The 24,360-nt window shown below is 50.3% G+C and overlaps 1 protein-coding gene across 1 annotated transcript in view; it reads right to left on the bottom strand.

Annotated features, from left to right (window-relative positions):
- Positions 1-1,050: 1,050 nt before the first annotated feature.
- LOC125947687 (uncharacterized) overlaps positions 1,051-24,360 on the bottom strand; it is a 46,648-nt gene continuing 23,338 nt past the window's right edge. Inside the window, exon 9 of the mRNA XM_049672916.1 lies at positions 1,051-1,560. Within this exon, the coding sequence (XP_049528873.1) occupies positions 1,051-1,560 (510 nt within the window). The remainder of the gene's footprint in view (positions 1,561-24,360) is intronic.

Here is a 24,360-nt window from a genome sequence, read left to right as displayed (position 1 = left end):
ATGGGGGCACTCTCTTCCTCAAGTAGGTTACACTAGTTACTCTACTTAAGCCCACGACGATGTGCTGACACAAAATCACATCGCAACGACCCTGCCTTTTTCTCGCTCTCTTAACCATTGTTGAAAAACCACATGAACCAAAGCATTGTCTCCGGGAAAGGAAGTTTCGCTTTATAAACTATCAACATGGAATGAACGTAGCACGTGTACAGGGCTCACGAACTTACACATATTACATCGCATACACCCGACAGCCTACAGGGACGAATGCCCGTGGTGCGGGGCCACATCAGCCCTATACCACATTACGTGGGAGTGCACGGTACACAACATAGAACACCGCGACACGAAGACCACGAGGGAGCACTGAGAGGAGCTGCTGTCCAGCTCGGCCCTCGATGACCAGCTCAAGCTGATCCAGAGAGCAGAGAAGATGGCAAGAGCCAGCGGAGCCCTAGACTAGGGGCCCCGACCATTAGCGATGCCCTTTCGGGGGTAACACAAAACTCTGATTATTCTTCTAATAAAGTTTATCTATCCTATCCTATGCGCGGCTCACTGAGGCAGCTATCTGGGCACCCATCCTGACAAACGAAGGCGTCAGCAGGGTTCGATAAAAATTTAGATAGCTGTATGGAATAGACGAGCTCCAGGTACAAACTACATTGCGGTAAGAAACAAAAACATAAATCAGGAAATATGTTAAAAATAGAGCACGCAGAAAGATAAAAGCAACTGCGAAGTCAACATAAACGTGGAAGAAGGTGATACAATAATAAATTGATACTGCGCTCATACACAAACAATTAAAAGACACGACGTTTAACAGTCAGATCCATAGCGGCATGGAATGAGAAAAGAGCAGCATATTATATACATAGTATCCGAGATCACTTGAAACGCAAACACAATCGAGGATTCAAAACGGGCGAGGATCGTGTTCGTAAGTTTTTTGTGTTAAAAGTGGCATGTATACGACACAGTCACTTCTCCATGAGCACCATTCTATGGAACTTCAAAACCAGCTCCGACGCACGAGGCGGGTAGACGTTACAACTGAGCGCACTTCGCCGGCACCGTCATCGGATCGCCGGCGCGACACCCGAAGGCGCTCGTAAAGTTGCCACTCGCGAACCTGCCTCCAGACCTGAGCGGCACGTTGCACAGCTCGCTGGCGCCCGGCTCGCCGCAGACGGCGTAGCACCAGGACACGAAGAAGAGACGGTCATCGCCGCTGCGACGTTCGTGCGCGACATCTACCGGCGACGGCGGCGACGACGACGACACGTCGTGACTGCTGCGGTACTCCCAGGCAGCGAGGTACGCCTTCCAGAGCGGCTCCAGCGTGGCGTTTCTCAGTGCCAGGCTCCTGGCGACGGCATCCGCAGACACGCCCCAAGAGCGGCGGCGGTCGCCGGAGGACAATTCCGTCGCGTTGAGGCACGCAGCGAGGGTCCTTACGAGCATTTCGTATTCCAGGACTTCGCCGCCGGCTTCGAAGTAGTTGGCGGCGACCACGGCGGCGAGCAGCGACCCGAATGCGCCGTATTTCAGTGGAATCTGCGGGAAAGTGTAGGTTGGTGAAATGGCTCCATGCTTACGTACAGGATGTGCGTCAACACGTAGCAGTAGAACCATATCGGGTCACCGGCTCTCTTGTAATGTCTCTTGTATTGGGCCAATTAAGAGATAATGAAGCAAAGGCAACGTGAGAAAAAAAAATTTATTATTGAGCACAATAATTGAGACTCCCGCTAGGGGGCTAAGCAGTGCTGGCGCACTTCGCATGGGCTCCTGCTTTTTTCGGCAATTTTCCGGATACCTGCTTTTATTCATCGAAACTGTGGCATCGACGGAATCGGCAAGGGAATTGGGGTAGGGTTAGCTCCGTTAGCTCCACGCTAACGGAGCTAACCCTACAAGAGTAAGTGGCCAGCCGAACGCGCGTGACCAGTGTCCCGTGGCTCGTGAGCGCTCGTGAGCCGCCGCTCGCTCTCTTCGAGAGCGACTCGGCGCTGCCGCCAAGTATCAATGACTGACGCATCCGACACAGCAAGAACTGCACGGGAACTGAACCAGGAAAATAACAGCGTTGAAATGCATGTGGAGACGATACAAGAGCAGCAACAACTGGAAGCTGAGTGGACGTATGACGAGAACAGCGGGAAGGCGATAAACATCCAGGAAAAATGGCACACATGGGAGAGGAGAGGAAAGACGACTCAGATGCATATAAAACCCACAGCCGAGGAAGCAGACCAACAACGAACGCAGCAAGCCGGAGCAACAAAACCTTTTGAGGGAAACATGCCGCATTATAGGAAACCGAGACTTCCGCCTTTGCCAGTGGACGACACGAAGATCATCTACAGACCAAAGGCGGGATTACAACTCTCCAAATGGACATTGGTGGCAGTGACACATGCCATCGGCCGAGCTACCAAGTTGTCCCAAAAAGACTTCTATGACAATATCCGGATTCAAGTGCAACATGTCGAGAATATAATCATCGCAAGTACACCAAACAAAGACATAGCGTACGACATGCTCCTCAAGATCACCAACATCCAGCTTGGAGGATCAATTTACGAAGTTAAAGCAAATGTCAAGACACCAGAGGGCATCAGCAAGGGCGTAATCTACAACATCCCGCCAGGAACGAGCGAAGAACTACTTCAAAGGCTACGATTATCCGCTAGGTACACGGTTCACGCAGCACGCATGCTGGGAAGATCTTCAACAGCACTCATCTGCTTCGAAGGACCGCCCGTCCCATACAACATCGTATATAAATGCTGTGACTACCGCTGCAAACCATACAGGAAATCCGTGCAATACTGCAGAGCCTGCGGGGAACTAGGGCACCGGCGAGATATCTGCCCGAAACCCCTTATCAACTACTGCTATATATGCGGGATGGAAAATCGACAGGAAGATAATGACTGCCAACCCAGCTGTAAAATCTGTCAACAACCCCATGAGACAGCAGGAAAGGAGTGTCGACATAAACTCAAACCAAATCCACCACCGTAGAAGATCCGACTGCATTGGGAAAACAATAACCAATAGCAGCAACGTAGATGGAACTCAAATTCCGACTCCGACTTTCCGGCACCATCCGAATCAAGTAGTACCTCACTATACGGTCCACGAAGATCCAGAAGTGACTCCAAATCAACAGGCGGTCAAGCAGACGAAAGAACCCGGTCAAGATCACGGTCCGGATCACGTACCCGCAACCCACAAAAGCGAGTCACGTATGCAGACGCTGCAGGGGGAAACACATGAGCACAAGAACCCACGGAAACCGAACGAGATCTGCGAGCACAACTCCAAAATTAACAAGCCCTCATTGACAAGCTCATACAAAGGTGCAAAGAACAAGACACCGCCAATCAAGCCTCGAAACCTCAAGGAATGCCCAACATCCCACCACCCCTTACGGAAGAACGAATCAAGGAAATTGTAACAATGGAGGTCCGGAAGCAGATACAGGAGGCCATGACCACTTTTGCAAAGGAAATAACACAACAGCTCCAGCAACACATCACCACTCCGCTTGCCCCTATCCATGCTACCCTCCAGGACCTCAGCAACTTCATGTCGTATGCCAAGCAGAACCACGTAACGAAAGCTACAGTAGAAAAGCTACTCAACAACACCCACACGGCTCGCAAGAAAGCACGTAAAGACCTCATTAATGCTGCCAGACCGGAATCCATGGCCTGGGGCGATAACAACGATATTGATCAAGATGGCAAGTAATCCCAAGAAGAGATTCCCACAACTTACAATGAAGCTGTGGCAATGGAACTGTCGCTCTATACGCACCAAAAGAACAAACCTCCAGGAACTGACCAAACAGGAACAACCAGATATCATCGCTATCCAAGAAACTTATCAGACCAATCTACGCATACAGGGATATGATACACACACCGGATCTCAGAGAACAGCCATCCTGACGAAGAAAAAAATCACAGCATATCCACGGGGTGAATGATAATGAGTGGGCGAAGCTCCGGAGGGAATCATCGGATCTCCCGCTTAAGGGGACGCTAGCACAAACGCGTTAGAGACGTGCAGTACTCTCTAGTAAGGGGGAGTGGCCACAGCGTCTTACGCAGCCATTAACACATACCGGAACAGGGGCGTAGCCAAGGGGGGGGTTGGGGGGGTTCAAACCCCCCCCGAAATTTTTTACGCACCCCCCCTTACCCACCCTTTGTTTTCGTCGCTAAGCGCTGACATAATTCATGAAACCGGTGCTACTATCACAATTTCATTCCTGGGCGCTTCCGTTTGGGTTGGTAATTTACAGCGAATCATGTCTGCGTATGGAAAAAACTGTCACGGTGTTTGTCAAGGCTTTGACACTCTGTGAAGTTTTGGGCGAGAATGTGGCGGCCGCATTCTGAAGCAACAAATGCGCAACAAATGCGCAACAAATGAAGCAACAAATGCGGCAGCCGCATTTTAGATGATGGCGAAAACGCTCGAGGACCGTTTACTTAGATTTAGGTGCACGTTAAAGACCCCAGGTGGTCGAAATCTCCGGTATACATTTCCGCCGCTTCCCTTCAGGTGCCGGTTAGGCCGCGCTCGCGCAGGACCTTAGACTACGTTTACACTTGGTCTCGAAGCTGTAGGAAGCGGAAAAATCTTGCAAAAATCCGCCCGCCTCGGCGGCAAAACAGGCAGAAAAATAGGCTGCGAGCCAAATCGACCTCGGGCCGTTTTTTTCGCCATGACGAAGCGGAAACGCGGCGGAAAGTCGTTCTTCTTCACTGGAAGCTACACTAGCATGTAAACAACCGGTCGTAAAATTGAACATGGCACCAAAAGTGTAGGCTGTAATGCTGATCGACGCGATCAAGAACCAGCCCTTGCTCTACGACAAGAGTGGCACTAAAACGTACTGTCAGCAATACTCGCGATAGTATTCAACGTCGCGCGACCAGAGGTGCGGCAACGAAGCCTTGGCGTGACCCAACTTCTCGCGCTTTTGCAAAGCCAGGCGAACCCACGACCGCCGTTTCCGAGGTGTCCGCGTCTTCCGTTTATTCACTGTCCATTTCTAGAAAACAAGCAGGTAGAAGTATAAAAGCCATTTCTTCTTCCACTTCCATGGCAGACAATAGTTAGGCAGATTCCTCGTTGGCGCTCCATAATTCTCCTCGCACGTGTACGGTATGTTGCAGAAGTCGCGGGGTGCTTTTCTCGTCGCGACGATAGATTGGGAGCGTAGGTCTCACGTAGGACGCGCAGGCTTTGGCGAGCCCCAACACAAGGGCCAGCCCGGGTTTAAGCTGTGGTGTTCCCGTTGCCCCTTTGGTGTCCTGGAGGCGCCGAAAATACGAAATGATGAAATGTTATTACAACTTGTAAATAAAAGCTATTAAAAAATGTTATCACGCCTAGGCACCAACGTGTGACTCAGCGCTACCGCGCCCATGTGAGGAGAATTACGGAACGCCAACGAGGAATTTACCGAAGGTCGCAGATGACACGCGAAGTTGCGTAAAATGTTTACTTTTGATGACGGTACGTGGGTCAAAGAATGAACATACCGCTCGAAATAATGCGATAACGAGCGCCACCACGCCGACAAACGTACGCAGACTAGATGGATCTGGACGAAAACGGCAGCGGCGGCCGCGGCGGTAGCAAAACAAATGTGAACAACTTGGACAGGCGCGGAAAAAATTTTCCTGCCACTTTGGCCTTTCCGCCCGCTTGCCGCTTCCCAAGTGTGAACGTAGGCTTAGTCTGCGCGAGAAACGTCGCTTGTTTGCGATTGCGCCCCTACGGAAGGATATATAGTAATTACTGTTGTGTTGTTGAATACCAAACCAGCAATTACGGAAGGCTGGTAGTTGCTGTTTTGTTGTGGAATCCCAAACCAGCAATGTACACACGAAGGGGTTGATGCCAGCAGTGAAATTCCACCGACTCGCAACAGAATGCACGAAACAGACAGCCGACAAGCATGAATTACTGCTGTGCGCAGTACAGCGTAAGTAAACTCTTGTTGCAGGCGCTGACAGCTCTCGTCGGAGTTCACGCGTCCTGAGAAATTGATTATGTGCACTATGGACTGAACAATACCGGAGTTCATTCCTGCATCAATATAGTACACCAATCAGTCGAGATTCTGTGAGGTACAAAGCCGCTTCCTGTTTGCACCGGCCTAAGTGAAGCAGAAATGAGTTTCACGCACTACTTAAAATGCGTACACATGCCATAACTATGCAGTGCGGTGAAATATTCTGTAAAATTCAGAATCTGTTGACGTAAAGGCAAATGACGGCTGCACGCTCGCACACGGCGGAAGACGCAGCGGCCCATGCACTTGACGCAGGAAATGCAACCCTCTCGTATGAGGGAGCAGGGCGACGAAAGCTTCGAAAAAAAAAAAAAAAGCCTTACGCGTTTTTGCGCGTACTTAAGTTTTCTAGCGCAAAGACGCAGCGAACAAGCTATTGCTATGGGAGTAGGTATAGCCTGGTCACACGTGCATTTTCACGTGTATAGCCGTCCTTGACTTGTGAAACGCACTTCGCCCCGACGAGGACGACGCCATCTACGCTTAACGGAAATTAACAATTAATGGTGTCTTCTCCGATCGCACTGGTCGTCTCAATGATGCGTTTTCGAAGACTGGTCCATTCAGTGGCGCGATGAGAGACCGTTGCTCGAAACGCCCACTGTACCTGTCGTACTTAAGGTATTTACTGAGCTTACTTTACTTTTGACTTAATTTCTTCACAAGCACACGCGAGGGGGGGGGGGGGGGGGGGGGGGGGGGGGCGGTCCCATGTCTTTGAAATACATGTATAGAGTCTGCTTAAACTACCAATATTTATTATCGGTCACGTGACCTAGAGGAAAGCAGAAGCTTGCCCCCCCCCCCCCGGTCAGGCCATTGAACCCCCCCCCCCCCCGAAAAAAATGTCTGGCTACGCCCCTGTACCGGAACGTGCACCGCGTTTGCCGACGCCATCACATGACTGCTGAGAGAGTATACCCCCCGTATTCATAAACGCTCCTCGACTTGAACTTGACTTGCCACCGCCTTGGGCAGCGCGTTCGAAACGCGTTGAAGGTAAGGCGGAGAGGCCACAGCGTCTTACACCAGCTTCTTACACGGGCCGTAACGCGCTAGCACAAACGCGTTAGAAACGCGCTAGAAACGCGGCCTTTCGTTAATGTTGGGTATTTATTGCCATCGTGGTGCTTGTGTCTATGTGTGCTTCGTGGCGTAGTGGGCTAACGCCGCGCGCTCGGAAGCGAGGGGTCCCTGGCTCGATTCCGCGCTACGGACACAACTTCGGAATTTTTTTTTCTCATTTTTCTCAGACTGGTTACACACTACTACTACGACGAGGGACGAACGGGTGCCGCTTTAAGGAGCTTCGCCCCTAAAATCTCACCACGCAAGATCACACAATCCAGGGAACAACCGTGGAACACACCCTAGTGGAAGTGCTACCTGAGAAGAAGACACACCAAAGTCTATACGTCCTATGCTTATATAGTTCACCCAGGGATCCGTTATCCGACTTTGTAAAGTTCATCACGGATGCCACAAGGCTATCTAAAGGCCATAAACTTGTAATTATGGGGGATTTTAATGCCCCCCACACAGCATGGGGTTACCAGCACACGACCAAGAAAGGAGCGCGAGTGCACGATTCGGCACAACAGAATCACCTCACCCTCTGGAATGATCCTAAACTAAAGACTCGAATAGGCAACAGTGTATCCAGGGATACAAATCCCGACCTCACCTTTACAATAGGTATCTCCAAGGCCGAATGGACCCGACTGGAAGAAAATCTCGGCAGCGATCACCACATCCTTAATAAGCTTGAAATCCTGCACCATAAGAAGCCGAGCAGAACCGGAACGGCAAGGCTGACGGAGTGGAACGCCTTTAGAGAGCATGATATAGAAGAAAACATCAAAAATATTGAAGAGTGGCTCACCGAAGTGGTCAAGACGGCGGAGAAGCACACTAAAATCATCCAACTCACAATGGACACACCGGCCGTAGACTCTCATCTCCTACATCTTTGGGATGCCAGAAGAGGCCTACTGAGGCGGTGGAAAAAGATGAAACATAACCGCAACTGCAGAAACGGATCGCTCACATAACAAAGCAAGCAGAAGAATACGGAGATAAACTCAGCAGTCAGAACTGGCATAAGCTGCGCGACCAACTTCAAGGCACACTCAGCACAAAGAAGACCTGACATATACAGCGAGCCCTTCTAGCTACCACCAGAGCCAAGACCCAACAAAGACATGACCTCAAGAAAATCATTCACTCCCATCCAGGAATTGAGAAACAAATTTTGGAAGAAATCAAGCGTAAACTTGTCGGAGACAATGCCCCCAAGGTCTCCGATCCCCGACCGTACAAAGGCGAACCGAACCTGACCCTCGACAGCCCTTTTACGCTTCCTGAACTCCACGCCGCTCTTGCCAAATTGACCCGTAACACGTCGCCAGGAAATGACAAGGTGACCAACAGGATCCTACGAAACCTCCCAGACAAGGCCCTAAATGGACTCCTCGACTACATGAATAACTGCTGGGAAGAAGGTGAGCTCCCGGCAGAATGGAAGCACGCAGAAGTCATTATGATTCCAAAACCCAACAAGCCACTACAAATCAGCAACCTACGGCCCATCTCCCTGACTTCCTGCGCTGGAAAGCTTCTCGAACACATGGTTCACGATCGCCTCACCACATACCTCGAAGACTCAGGACTCATGCCTGACACAATGTTTGGCTTCCGACAGCTCCTCTCAGCACAAGATATACTCTTACAGCTCACGGAAGACCTCTTGGACTACCTAGAACGCCACAAAAAGTTCTCTATTTTAGCAATAGATGTAAAAGGAGCCTTCGATAATGTGAAGCATGATGCAATCCTCCAGAATCTCCAAGACACAAACTGCGGAATCCTGACCTACCAATACGTACAGGACTTTCTCAAGGATCACACGGCTACGGTAGGCATCGGCAACATCCGAAGCGACAAATTCAAAATGCCCAACAAAGGCACTCCACAAGGGTCAGTCATTTCACCTTTGCTGTTCAACCTCGCTATGATTAAGCTCCTGCAACAGCTCGATGACATCGAAGGTTTAAGTCATGCAATATACGCCGACGATATAACGTTATGGACAAAAGCGTCGACAACCAGCCGACAGCAAACTACCCTCCAAGAGGCCATCGATCTGATAGAACAGTACCTATCAAAATGCGGTCTCCAGTGCGCCACCGAAAAATCAGAGCTAATTATACTCAAGGCAAGGACCCGGGGAAGACCACCAGCCTACGTCGACCCAGATCCCAACGTCACACTCAATGGAATTGATATACCTCAAGTTGACTCCCTCCGCGTCCTTGGCCTCACACTACATAAAGATGGTTCTGGCGCAGCTACACTTCCGAAGATTCAAAAGACCCTAACACAAGTAACTCATCTCATTAGGCGAATAACCACTCAAAGAAGAGGACTTGAAGAGCAAGAAACCGTCCAAATTATCCAAGCACTCCTTATAAGCAGGATCACATATGGCACCCCGTATCTACTCCTCAAGAAAGCTGAAATTGAAAGACTCAACATCGTCATCAGAAAGGCAATCAAGAGCGCACTAGGACTTTCCAGTACGACCTCAACCACGACACTACTCAAACTTGGGCTCCATAACACCTGGGAAGAAATGAGCGAAGCGCACAGGGCCAGCCAGCTGGAACGCCTTAAGCTGACTCAAACATGAAGAGCAGTACTTCGCAAACTCGCATACAGCGAAAACTTCATAGCAGACTCATACGTGAAAGCCCGATTGCCGCCACTTCTCCATGACTCTATCTCAGTCGCTCCAATACCTCGAAACATGCATGCAACACACCACAAAGACAGAAGACAAGCAAGAGTTCGAGCGCTAAGCAAGAAATACTCAAGGAACCCCAACACGAGATATACAGATGCGGCAAAATACCCAGGTAGAAGAGCCTACGCAATTACCGTGACCAACAACAAAGGGAATGAGCTAGCCGCTGCCACCATACCGGCCAGAAACCCAGAAACGGCTGAGGAAGTGGCCATCATCCTCGCCATTGCCACATGCAAGGACACAGCGATCATCTTGAGCGACTCCCAAACGGCATGTAGAAACTTAAAAAAAGGCCGAATCTCTGCCGCAGCCGTGAAAATTCTAAAAGAGCTATCAAGACGCCAAGAACTACCCGAAACCTACGTCGTATGGACCCCAGGCCACGAACACCTGGCAGGAAACGAAGCAGCACATGCTCTCCCGAGAGCATACCAGCCGGGATTTCCTGCCGCACGGGATCCAGAAATCGACGAGGGTGGAGGACAATCCCATCAACTACGCCGTAATACTGCAACATTACCGACTCGAAAGAAGAGAATATCCTTTACCACATCCAAAATTAAGCAAGGAAGAAGCCACCTCCCTCCGCAGACTACAAACGAATACATATGTACATGGAATTATCATGCACCGGATGCACCCCACTAAATTCTCATACCTATGCCGATATTGTGATGTACCAGACACCCTCCAACACATGGTGTTGGTGTGCCCACACCGCGAGAAAAACAGTCAAGACGATGCCTCAGAACCAATACAAGCCACCGAAGAAACGTGGGAGGCAATGTTAACGGCACAGAGCCTGGAAGATCAGCGAAGTCTGGTGGACCGGGCCCGGGCTGCGGCATTAGCCAACGGCTTTCTGGACTGAGAGAGCCGCCCACCTAGGACACTTTCTCGCTGTTTCTTACAATAAACGTTCATTCCGCCTCCTCCTCCTCTTCCTCCTCCTGAGCACAATAATTAACTATTGATGAGCACAAGAATTAAGTATTGACGAGGGTTGCATTTACGAGAAACTTCGTAGCCTTAATCAAAAAAAATGGAAATGTAAGTGGAAGACAAGGGTGGGAGCCGAACCCACAACCTCCTCAAGACGCGTGTTTCGCTTTTGACGGTCGCCCCGCCCAACACTTGTTTCAGCACCTATGTACGTTCTCCCCTCTGCCAAATTAGGGCGAAGTGGCATATTTTTTTATAAATCATTTACTCCCCCATTCACGTAAATGTACTGGCAATCCAGTCCTGAACTGTTAGCCAGCGCAAAGCCTGTCGGTTCCGGTTGCCATGGTTCCGCTATCCCGTCTTAAATGTCTATTTAAATGTCTGCAGTTGTTCGATGCAGGGACTTTGAGAACGATCTATTATGCTTTATTTCATAGCTATCATATTCTACCGAATCATGGAGCTATACATAAGACTCACACGTAACGCCAACCGTAGTCCTCAAACGCGAGAAATTTATTATTGTCGAGTTCAACTTATGCGGCCCCTACTAAGCCACTCTTTAATAAATATTGAATCATGCTCTTAAACCTGGTTATACACCCTATAAAACTGCACTGATGGATTACAGCTGTATAACTGACAAATATTCACTTCACTCTGTGGTTTTTATACATTACCAGCTATTAACAAGAGGCTACAAAGCAAGACACTTCTTGCAGCCAGTAATAAAAATGTATGTGCAAAAAACCGGCGATCAAGCGTGGGTTGCACTTTGGGGAACACTCGTCCTGTTCAGATCAAACAAAGTAGCACCTTTTTTTTTTTTTTTGCTATGTTCGAACATTACTAGAGACGTGTATTAAATGCTGAAAAGTATTATTATTATGCTGCAATGTAATTAGTATACAAGATGTCTCCTACCTGCTTGAAAGAAGAAAAATGTTGTATTGCTGGGGGTTTCTCGTTTTTTTTTTCTTTTTTTTTTTGTCTATGCATGAACCTATTATTGTCCTTTATGTACGAATTCATACCAGAATGTTGCTAAGGATCCAGCTGCTTCTCATGTATTATTTTTTCTGTCCGTACCATAGCTCTAACGCTAGGAGTCTCTCCGTTGGTGTACTGAGGAGCAGCCCAAGGGGCGCTTTATAGGCGCTTCTAATTAGGCCGTCAACCTGACCTTTTTCGCCCTTGTCAAGCGAGTGATACGGCAGGACGTATGTCCCCTGCGGTATGTTTTTCGCGCATACCCTTTCTGTGGTTCGTGATAGGAGGTATTATTCTGGCTATTTGCTTCACTATAGTCTTTAAGGTTGTGATGGTGCGCCGGTACCCAAGAATATGCACCACGACCACCACGAGGCCAGAAGTACAGCGAGAGTCAAATGGCTCCGTAAGAAATTCGGAACCGATGCCAGCGTCGTGTACGTTGACGCGGCCAACTACGATAAGCAACGCCGCGTAACCACGGCCAGAAACAAGGATTTGCAAATAATAACTAGCGTTTCCTTACGCACAACCTCGGCTAGAATGGCAGAGGTGACGGCTATAGCCCTAGCCGTATGGTTTCAGGAGCGTAAGGTAGTGTCGTCCGTAATATTATCGCACTGGCAAGAAGCCTACCGGCTCTTCATGGCCGGTAGAATACCTGCCGCAACCTTAAGGCTGCTCGAACCCACACTGACCCACCTACCACAGGTTCATTTGGTTCCCGGTCCACGCCAGGCTCGAGTGTAACGAAAGGGTGGACGCATTAGCTCGTTGGTTTAGTAGCCGAGCGGCGCTCTCTGACCCCCGATCGTCGCCCGTTCCAATTCTAGCCAGAGAGATTCTGGCTAACCAGGGTTTCACGCGCCAAAACTATGGAACGCTTAACAAGTTACTTAGCGGAAAAGTTCCTCATTTCATTCGTTCACGCTCTCTAAATGCGCTCGGGCGTAAAAGCGAACGCGTATAAAACAGAAAAAGCAAATGAAGAGGATCTTTCGAATGAATGATTCAACCTATGCGAATGGACTCCTCGTGGTCACGTGCTAGTAAGAATAGCGCTGCAACGCGACACAACGATTACACATTGTAAGTTCGCTGTTGAGCGTAAACGAGTGTCAAACTCACTGTCAGGCCGGGTGCAAAGAAAGGAACGTTCCAGGCGATCGGTTGCACCAGGTACGGCCGGCTGCCATTGCTCGTGTCGTCGTCGATCTTCTCCCATGCCAGGGCGTTCCAATCAGCCGTGGCGACCAGTTCATCGAACAGGCCGCAGCAGGCAACGCCGGTTGAGCTGGCGGAGACCAGTGCACTGACGCCACCTTCGCGGACGCAGCAGCTGGCGTCGCTCTCCCGCCTTCGAGGAAGGAATACCTCGGAGACGCGCCCGCTGGAGGCCCACTGCCAAACCGCGAGGAACGAGCTGCGCGCCGGGTAGTAAGTAGCCCACGACGAGAACACGTCGACCGCGTGCCGGAGCAGGCTGATGGCGAGTCGGTTGCGGGACAGAAGCCGGACACCGCGAGCGTCGCTCGAGCGCCAGTGCGAACCCATGAAGTCGCCAAGGAACGAGTCTGTCACCTGGGGTTTGTGTAGAGCACCGTGGTACCCCCCACAGTTTACGCCACCTCGCTCCCTCGAGCAGACGTTGTTAAATGACTGGTGAAAGGGAGCAGGGTAGGGTAAGGGTGAATGGGTAGTCTATCGGGCTGTTCTACAGGGAAACCCTGGTTGAATCCCACCACAGGACACGTAATCTTTCTCATTGAAGAGACCCGAACCAAGGCCAGACAGAAACCTATACTTATTTGCGTACACGCCCACCTAATAGCCACCCACCTACGAACCCGGCTACCTACACACTTACCTGCCTATCAACTCAGCAATATGCCTGCCAACCGTCCATGAAATGAAATGTGTTTTGATCCGAAAGCGTCAAATGGCCATTGAGCGAAAAAAGCCGGTGTCTGTAGTCTGTAGCAGTGAAACGGCACCTAATTTCTCATTGGTTGCGACATCACGTCACGAGCGCGCCTCGACGGAGCAGAGTGGGCGATAGGGAACACCTGCTGGTAAGTGGTTCTTGAGGGAAAGGGAAAGGTTGGCGCTATCTTCTGCAGCCCTTGAGGGAGCACGGCTCAGCGCCAACGGGGAAGGGTAAGTGGGAGCGAAAGAAGGGAATAACACCTGCTGCCCCGTTAGCGCGTCAGGTGTTGCGTGACGGGAGAGGGCAACGCCGCGACGCCACGTCACTCTCGCTCTGGGAAAAGCGTCGCGCGGTCCGTATCTCTCTCTCTAACCCAAACAGAGCCAAACTGCTGCGCGCGCTTGTCAGCCTTGATGGCCGCTACTGCTTCCTCGGTTTCTCGTCGCGCAGGACGCCGGTACCATGCGGCGTTGGCACCGCAGGCTGCTGCTTGCTGGCTCGGGCCGCACGTACCGCTATTGTACGTAACTCGCAGCGCTAAACTCTAAGGACCACTCAGCGGCATTCAATTGCACATTAATGCTTTCGCATTCACAACTCACAAGTGCTGAAGTGTCCTCAGATTTTCTTTTTTTTTTCATATTATAAGGCACGAAAGGAAAATATTGCCATCCACGCTATAGTAGCCCGCACATACATAGGAAACTTAAACGGGTTGCGCAGAAAAAGAAACCCTCGTGGGTTTCATTATTAGCTGCGCGCTACTCTGGGCGGATTCCATTTCAGAAGTATTCCTATACCTTGCGGGCTTTTGCAGAACTGTGGCGCTGAGACGTGCTCCCTGAAGTGGTATACAAAATAGCGCCTCTCCCGCTCCACAATCTCTCTCTCTCTCTCTCTGCAGAACTAATTGCCATGCTCAGCGCCCTTGTGCTCGTGTTGTCAATTAATTCAGCTTCGCTCTGCTATTCCGTATGTAGTCTTCCGGTTTGTTCAGATGGTACAGCGACTGGACCAGCAAATGCTATAGGCTTTCTGCAAAACCCATCTGAGTTTCCGTTGAATGTGTGTGGTATACTGTCGGGTGGACGACAGCTTGTTTCCTTTCATGAAACTGTCTCCGCAGAACGGATTTAAAATATTTCAGCAGATCAAGAAACATAACCCGTAAATTATTAGCAGGAAAAAACACGTTTTATCCCCTTCTACAAAATAGACTGCTGGATCCACGCGACCGGGTGTTTTCTAAGACCACGTGGTGGCATGTGGCAACTTGGTGTCACCTTGCGGCCGAAAGCGTATAAGCCCGAGAATAAAGCCAATAAGCTATAGCAGCTGATGACAGAAATCAGTTGAATGCAGTAACGCGGTCATCACTGTTGTCCCGTGCTCGCTCGCGCTGCCCTCTTGCTCACCCTGTTGACGATGGAGCGTGTCTCCCAGTAGGCGTCCTCGAAGCGGTCCCTGGGCAGCGCCAGGAAGCCGTACGCCGTGCCGGAAAATGAAGTGGAAAGATCGAGGCAGGCGCGACCGTGCGCCTCAGCGGCCACCGTGCTGTTCGCGTACATCAGCTCGATGACCGGTGCGTAGGCGAACATGACGCACGTCTGCAGCGCGTACCAACTGACCACCTGAGCGATGAACCACTGAGGCCTCGGGGCCCGGTGCGCGGCCCTCGCTGTGCGCTGGAACGGCGCATAAGGCAAGCGAGGAAGCGAAGAGGGGAATTAATCACCACTGACTTCAGGTGACCCGAGTCTGAAGGTCCATTCAACTACCTTCTACTCCATCTGACCAACTTCGTGCGGTGAAGAGAAGGCACGTGTGTCAGGCCAATCAGTAACGCGAGCCGGCTATACGTGTTCCAGATAAAGCAGTATGGCTCACGCATTGTGCACTGCTAGTCTGTCCATGAAGATTCCATATATTCGGCGTCACGCGGAGGGCGATTAATACTCCTGTCACACGGGCACCCGCAAGCTCCTTTGAACTCCGGCGTCTCTACGTCAAGGGAGTTACGCTCCGCGTCACACGGTCTCCGTTGCGCCAAGGAAGCGAATGGAAATTTTGGCGAAGGGATTTCGGCAATGACCATTACGGCTGGATGGAGTACTCTCGTTCCCAGATAGGTACAGCTGCGAAGAAAACCGCGCTAATAAAATCGTCGTAACTGGCTCACTTATAAACTTTAGCATTACTATTTTTACCTTGGTTTATGCGCCACGTAATGGGAATTTTTCATTTGTTTTTAAGGACATCAGTGCCTGTACCCTCTACACCACGCTGCCCATGCACGAAAGCAAGCACGCAGTGTGGCCAGCATCGCTTTCAACTTCTCTATGCTTGGAAAACAAAAATCTTGCGGTAACATACAAACTTTTTCGTTGTGTTTTTATTAGATTACATACTGCGTTATATTAAATGCTGGCTCTCCCGTAATCGAGAGTAGATGTAAACATGAAATGACTACCCGCAAAACAGATTGGTGCCGCGACGCAGGCATGAAAGCTTACTAGCCAAAATTAACCTGTTTTGAACTGAACCTTGTTGCAAGTCTCGTCTCGGCCAAATAACCATCCGTGGCGCGCCGGACGCTGCCAGCCTGGTCACACAGCGTGGCGTCATCTCTCGAAGGAGGCGGCGCAAAGCCCGCGCCGCGGAACTCATGGACCATTGGCGTTGAAGAGAGAACAAACAATCCTGTCTCAGCACCAAAAGACAATCAAGTGTATGGTGCCCTGTATCTGCCTTTTAAACGTCGCCATTGGAAATGGCAAATTAAACTTCAACGTACTAGAAGTTACAGCTTCAGTGATATTGTGAACGAACATTAGGAAAAAATTGGAAGCAACATTTTTTAGCTTGTTTGGGCAGTAACTAGCGTACGTAATGCGGTCCTGTACAAGTGGTTGGGGGCCAGAGACCACATTTTCATAAGTTTTGACTGGTTGCCCGGATGAGCTCGTTTTATTCTCGCAACGATGCCCAGATGTTCTCGGTTCATTCTCGCCTTGAGTGCCCGGATAACGGCTCTGGAGTTTGGCTCAAGGTCACTTGAAGGTCGCCGACAACGGGAGCAAAAAGCATTTCATGCTTAAAAGCTACCTACATAGATTACTTTAACGGCGGCTGTATGCGTGAACAGTTGCCCGCGAAAGTAAGCGCCGCATGCGCCGTTTCTGTTCCATGCGGCGCCCGTCGAAAGCTGCCACTGTGCCGTGTAGCACGGCCGCAACTCTATTGCCGTAAATCTCCATTAGGGAGTTTCATGCTCAACGGAGTTCGCGGGTGCCTGTGTGACAGGGTATAAGAGGCGGGCAGTGGAGAAGCCCTTCTTGTTCTCTTTTCTAGTTGGCTGACGCGACAGATACATTTCGCTGCATTGCACAGAGCTGGTGAGACGTAGTATATTTCACTGGTTCAGTTCATAGCAGTTCAGTGCGAGTACAACTAGTTCATGGTAATTCAGTGTCAGTTCCATGCTCGTGCAGAACAAGCTCGGCACACGAGCCCTGCGCGTTAGATCTCCCGCCCGTGTGCAGGGGATGCTGTGTACTTGTTCTGCCCGAAGCCTGCGCGGGATGAAACCTTGAGCGCAGTGGTCTAGGAGCACTCGGACAGTGTAAACTGGCCTAGCGGGACTGCAGACAAGCCCTGGTATTACGAACTGCTCAGTTGAATCCAACTTTGTTACAGGGCCACATTTACAATTTTTGGGATAGACATAAGTGCACTAGTCTTTCGTCGACATCAGTTAGGCGCATTACCCATCCATTAAGGGCTGCATTTTTATAGATGCTAGCTGCAGTTTCGTAGACAGTGGGGCAGAGCGCAGGCAGAAAGAGCCGGCTACAACGTTGATATATCTTTTCTCCGTCGTTGGTCAACAATTTTAGCAATATTCGTTGCCAAGTAACTTTTTAGAAGGTGGTCGCATCTATTTATCTTTCTTTCCGAGAAAATTTGTGACAGTGAACTCGGTCGTTTTTTGTTCGTTTGTTTGCCCATGCCTGCATGGAGTGTAACGGCCACTTTGACACTTCTTCGTAGCTTTATGTATGAAACAGCGCAAAAATTTTGCGGAAGAGGATAGGCAGGCGGCTGCTTCCTCGCCCCGTTTTTTCCGCAAAATTTCTTCGCTGTTTCAAGCACAAAGATCGAAGATGAACTAACTAGCCCATGTCAAAATGTTGTTAGGACATATCTTCACAGCGTCACGGTCTGTGGCTTGTCTACATCCGGCGCACCTCTGAACGGAAGAAGACACGGAATAGGTCGGGACACACGATCTCCATGTGCACAGGACGACCAGGATCGAAGCCGTATTGACCGACCAGGAATTTCTGCCAAACATCGGCTGTCAGCCAGGGTGTCAGGAGGACCACCCCCTCGGTTGTGGTGCACAGCGGCTGCGAGGTGGTGTTCTTTGCCGCCTCAACCAGGTAGGGAACATCCTATGCAAACAGTACGGTGCTGTAACTCTCAGTAATGTATTAAGGCAGGAAGCTTTATCACGACACATACTTTGGTTTCCCTTTTGAAAGGCATGCCGAACACGGAAATGTTCTCGTTAAGAAACATTGGAAACAATTTCAGTGATACGTTTGTTTTATATTGTCACGTAGTAGTGACGGTAAAGAAAACAGTCGTAAAACTGTGTATGACGAAACTGGTGTTTTATTGGGCGAACCTGTGCCCACAGAAGCAAGCTACACTCGAAGCACAACGAAAGCGGCGAACACAGTCGGCGGTCGTCGAAATCTGATCAGCGGCGAGACGCGTCGGCTTTTATACCTGAGTCATCGAAGGTTCCAGATTAATCCCTGATGCCCGCGTGTCTTCCAGAAAGTTCTAGACACTTCGCGTCGGTCACACAATCAGATAACATAAGCGTCGGTGAAAACAGGCAACGAAAAGAAGCATCGATAACGTTCTAGAAACTTCCGATACAGGCGCGTCCTGCGCCGAGCGATAACGTTTAACATTTGTTAGCCGGTGGAAAGCGGCCACCGGTGAAAGATAAACATGTATACGTGTCAATATACCTACACAACATAAAGCCAACATCCCGTTGCTGATTAGCCGGAACATCCGGATAGTAATAAAACTCATTACATAAAATTCTTCCATTCTTCCATTACATAATTACAAAAGTACATTACATTAAAAAAATCTTACATTAATAAATTACATAAAATAGTCTCCAAATTAACATTCTCGAGAGCATCGTTGCACCATTGACAGGGATACTTCCACGCATCGTACAAGGTCGATCTACATAGGTCGCGAAGCTTCGGGCGAAAAGCGGTTCAGAACCAATTGTCACCGACATCAGCAAGGGTGGTTATGGGAGCAGCGATTGAAGCGCGACTATGTTTGGAGGGAATAAACACAGGGAAAGAAAAAAAAAAGCGTTTTTAAATTAAAGCGAGACGCAGTTAGATTCATTCAGTGAAAATAAAATTCCTAATTCATTTTATATATGCATGGCGAGAAAAGATACAACTGTATTTTACTAGATCATTATCAATATGTACCTTTTTTCAAGGCCCACCGTGAGAGCGCCCATCGATAGCGGCGGGCGTTGACGCCGCTATCACTTGCAATGTCATGCAACTCTTGGAGTGCGTGGAAAGGGGCACTCGTAAAGGTCACCTGTTACAATACGCCCCCGTCACATGTGTTGTGTTGCGTGTCGACGTTTGTCTGAATTAGGTGACGCGGGTAGTTTTATTGTTTCTTAACCTGTGCAGTCAAAAGTAGTGAGTTGCGACCGTCAGATACTTGTTTACTTTAGTTGTTTTCGTGCAACAGCGCTGGCCGACGGGCTTGGCGTCCGACGAAAGGACGAGCACTCTACGCAATCTACGCCCAAAGTGTTCGTCGGCCTCCAAAGAAAGTATGTTCTGTGCAGCGATGCGATTTCGACACCCGTACGGCTGATCTTTTCCTGCATCGCTTTTCGCGCTGAAAACTCGGAACGCCCATGAAGTCGAATGGCGGGGCATTTGAATATACAGCTCTAATGGCAGGCCTCCGAAAACAAATTTCGCGCCTATAAGAACAAAATGACGTCACTTCTGTTTTTGACGGATATGACGTCAAATTATTTTTTCTTCCGCCGGAAGTGTTCCCTCCTCACACAGATGGCGCTAAGCCCCATGAACCGCAGGTAAGCAACCATGTTTTGAACGTATGGGCTTCTATGGAAGCTTCGCTACCAGGTATATCTACCTTGCATCGTATCTCGCTTCCAAGCCTGCCGCACTTCAAGCCTTCGAGTGCGATCTCATTCCAAGTACCCGTTACGTGCGTGCGTGCGTGCGTGTGAGTGTGTGTGTGTGTGTGTGTGTGTGTGTGTGTGTGTGTGTGCGTGTGCGTGTGCGCGCGTGTGTGCGCGTGTGCGTGTGCGTGTGCGTGTGTGTGTGTGTGTGTGTGTGTGTGTGTGTGTGTGTGTGTGTGTGTGTGTGTGTGTGTGTGTGCGTGCGTGTGCGTGTGTGTGTGTGTGTGTGTGTGTGTGTGTGTGTGTGTGTGTGCGTGCGTGTGCGTGTGCGCGTGCGCGTGCGCGTGTGCGTGTGCGTGCGCGTGCGCGTGCGCGTGCGCGCGTGCGCGTGCGCGTGTGCGCGTGCGCGTGTGCGTGCGCGTGCTTGCGTGTGCGCGTCCGCGTGCGTGCGTGTGTGCGTGCGCGCGTGTGTGTGTGTGTGTGTGTGTGTGTGTGTGTGTGTGTGTGTGTGTGTGTGTGTGTGTGTGTGTGTTCCGTCTTTTTTTGCGTGCTAGCTGCACTAAATTTAACGCTTTCGGGAAGACATACAGAGCCCAAATCACAACAGTTTAGGTTGTCCGCATACATGTTGCGCATTTTTGCCGTCACCGTCGTCGTCGCCGTGAGGTTCCGTTTAAAGTCCAACGGCGATAAAATCTTCGCCGCGCGCCGTGTGTGCGAGTGAAAGCGCACGAGGGTGAGCCGGCAACCGCAGCTTAATCTCGCGCACGCCAGAGAGGAAGGCGCGATGCACGGGAAGGAGGTGACTGAGACGGGAGGGGGGGGTTCTGCTTCCGCGGCTACTGCTCACGGCTGCTGCATCTTGGAAGCGATCTGCGATGGGCCAAAGTGCATTCGCCGAGTGCCGGTAGCTTCGTATGCGCTGCGCTTTCGACGTTTAGTTCGCGTAGAAGCGAGAGCCAGCGCGAAGGTCAATTTACTCGCTGCCGCTGGCGCGGTCATCGAGCGAGATGTGTTCATGTTTACCTGTGCGTGCGTGACACCATGCTTGTTTATTTAGTTAGTAAGCGAATATTTACAACTTTATACGGCCGATAAAACTACTATCCTTACTTCGTATAGCTGTCTACTAATTTGCCATCGCAATCGATGCTTCGTCTTTCGGGTGAAACTGCGACTTTTTTTTTTAGTTTACACGGGTGTTCTCGTCGAATGAAGACAGAAGAGATCACTGCAGCTTAATCGATTACATTGCCACCACTTTACAATAGCAGCTAAGTAGAATATGGCTGGTTATTGCCACAAGAGCACCGTTTCGTTGATGGTTAAGCTCCGCACCACCGACGCGGCTGCTGACGTCTACGTGCTTATTCATATCCACCTCCTTTTCGATGACCTTGGTTTCCTCGGCCACCGGCACGGGCTTCAACTCGCGGTCGACGAGCGTCACGAAGAGGAGCTCCAGGTACGCGTCGAAGCGGCCCCGCGCCATCATGTCGGTCACCAGGCGGCGAAGCGGGAGGAAGTGGCGCGACACCTTCACTCGCACGACGTAGTCGCCGCCGCCTCTGGTGTGGAAGCGCCGGCTGCAGCACGCGGACACAGGGAAGAGGGAAAGGGAGCATTCCTATGTGGACGCTCAAAGAAAAGGCTTAGAGTGACACTACCAGAATAACGTGAAACGAATTTAGACCGATAATGCATTCTTTCAATAGCCTATAACTTCATTCATTTGGCCGAATGATCGAGGTTGTCTGTATGTAACGGAGAAAATAAAGGCCGAACTTCCTTTTTAACACGAAAGTGTTTTATGCCGGGGTCCACCAAGACTTCACTGACGTATTTCCGTCACGGAAATACGTCATAGAACATAATACAAAGAAAGAAACCAGAAGAAAAAGTTCCACAAACATGCAAAATTTGGGAATCGAACCCACGACCTCTCGGTCCGCGACGATAGATCGCCGAGCGTTTAACCCATTGCGCCACAAACGCATTTGCAGAGAGCTACACAGACGCGCCTTATATATCTAACACTCCTCCGTGTACCCGCGCTCTTGTTCGGGGCGGTGTCGCCGCCTACGAGCAGAAAAGAGAAGTACTGCATTATGACACTAACACGCACCGACAGTGAACGCTTCGGTGGTCTCACCACTACGACGCCTCGATGCCAGCATTCGAAGGGACGCTGGCATCAAGAAGCACTACCAACGCCACCTAGGTGGCGTTGCTAGGTGGCGTTGGTAGTGGCGTTCACCGTACTCAGCACAGCGGAGCATGGCCTCCGCAATTAGCTCTGAAAATGTTTCTGAAGTTGATCGCGGAGGCTGCAATTACGACGCGCTGTACGCGCTGATTTGACTCGGTGACGATTCAGTTACGTGCTTTGTCTTGCGCGTTGTATTAGTGTGTCAGTTACGTGCTTCGTCTTTCGCGTTGTGCTAGCGTGTGCAGCGTAGTGCAGCTTCCATATGCACGACGGTTGCTCATGGTCATCGACGTTGGTAGTCGTGATGGAGGAGACGTGCCACCAGGCGTCAGCGTGGGTGCATCAACGCCTAAGGGCGCTTTAGCCACAAAACACCAATAGACATTATATATCAATGTGCAATAAACATTACACTACTTCTGTGAAGACACGTTTCACTTTCGTGTTCTATACCGATTCCTATATAAGAGGGATCAACCACATTTTTTTTTTTTTTTTATTTCACGTTGGGGCCGGTATATCGCCCGAACGTCAAGTCCGAGATGTCAAAGTACTTTTTTTTTTATTTAAGCCTTTCTTGTTAGGTTGAGTCGAGGACTCCGGGATCAGACAGCGAGCGCTGTTTGGTCTTGGAGGCTGCATGGTTGAATCTGGTTAATGCAGAACGCGATGCAGCTCTCCTTCATTGGCAACCAATCAGCTATAGGCGCGTGTATAGACGCTGTCAAAGTACGCGACGTCACGGCGAGCAAATGCAGAAACCTCAGAAAGGCGTCGCCATTTATCTTTGCGTACGCCTTACCAAGCTTTGGTATCGCAAAACTAGCAAGAGTAGTACAAGAGGCCGCTGATACTTTTAACAGCGAAGCTGTTCAAGCCAGCCGTAATTTTTGGTGCATATCAAGAAATTACCAAAAAAAATAAAATAAAATAAACTTTCTTGACGAGGCGGGATTCGAGCCCGCGTACCCCCGGTCCCAAAGCGAGCGTCGTATCCACTAGGCTATACACCACTTTTTTCTTAATTTCCAGACCACTAGGTTATACGGCCACGCTTGCAGAACATGCATTTGTGCGAACCATACGACTGCGTTCGAGCGTCGTCGTCTTCGTCCACAGTTAGCGCATTCGTGCGCTCGTGCTCTGTGAGGTGAAGAGGTTTTGCGCGCTATGAGAGAGAGAGAGAGAGAGAGAGAGACGCATTCACGGAGCGGGTCTCCTGGAACGCGGTGTCGGCATTGGAAAGCGGTGTCGGCATTGGAAAGCGGTGTCGGTGTTGCAAGCTGCGCTATGCAACGCGCAATGACGGTCGTAAGTCTGAGGCGCGAAAAGAAATTATCGTCATCATGAGTAATAAGATGAAAAGTTCGCGCGCACTTCCGCAAAATGCTGAGCTACGATCGCCGAGCTTCGCTGTTTCAAGCGTTGCGCGGTCGAGTGAAAGGTTTTTTGTAGCGTTAGCTACACTGGCCTAGCCAAGCCCGTTTCGCGCTGCACATCAAGGGGCCGTGCTGCGCATGCGCAAGGATCAGTGATGTCACACGGCTTGCGCACCGGGGCCAGCGGAGCCGGCACCTCTCGCGCACTCCGCCGCCGCCGCGCGCGACTCACCGCCGCCGGTCTGCGCATTCCAGAGGAGTGACGTCGTAGCCGTGGTAGACGCACTGGCGCCGGCGCGCGCTCGCTGTGCAGTCGCCGTCTGACACTGCGCTGGAGCCGCTGCGCTTCTGACTGGCGTATGCCAGTGTGGTATAGCCATGGAGAAGGAGAGCGCAAATGCTGCTCAACAGCGCAGAAGAACGGAGAAGCTTCACTCATCGGATCCCGAAGTAGTTGCCTGGCAATTAGCGGTTGAGCGTAGGAGGAATGAACAGAAGAAGGCTATATACATGTGCCACATAATACGTATACCGCGTGTGTGTCATTGGAGCAGCAGTAAGCATGACAATCAAGCTAATCCTTGGCAATCTAGACAACCAGGAAAGCTAAGAATAATCAGCTGAACCTTTGCTAACGCTACGTATATCCTGGCATAGCCGAGCTAAGCCACTGCAACATTTTTTTTTACGTTTTGATACATTTTGTAGAAAAGTATTAAAGGACTTTGGCAGTACCTCTGCTGTTTCAGAAGCTGAATTTATTAACGCAGCATAAC

Source organism: Dermacentor silvarum, chromosome 8, assembly GCF_013339745.2.
Source record: "Dermacentor silvarum isolate Dsil-2018 chromosome 8, BIME_Dsil_1.4, whole genome shotgun sequence".
In the NCBI taxonomy this organism is placed as follows: Eukaryota; Metazoa; Arthropoda; class Arachnida; order Ixodida; family Ixodidae; genus Dermacentor; species Dermacentor silvarum.
This window is presented reverse-complemented; position numbering and strand designations above follow the sequence as displayed.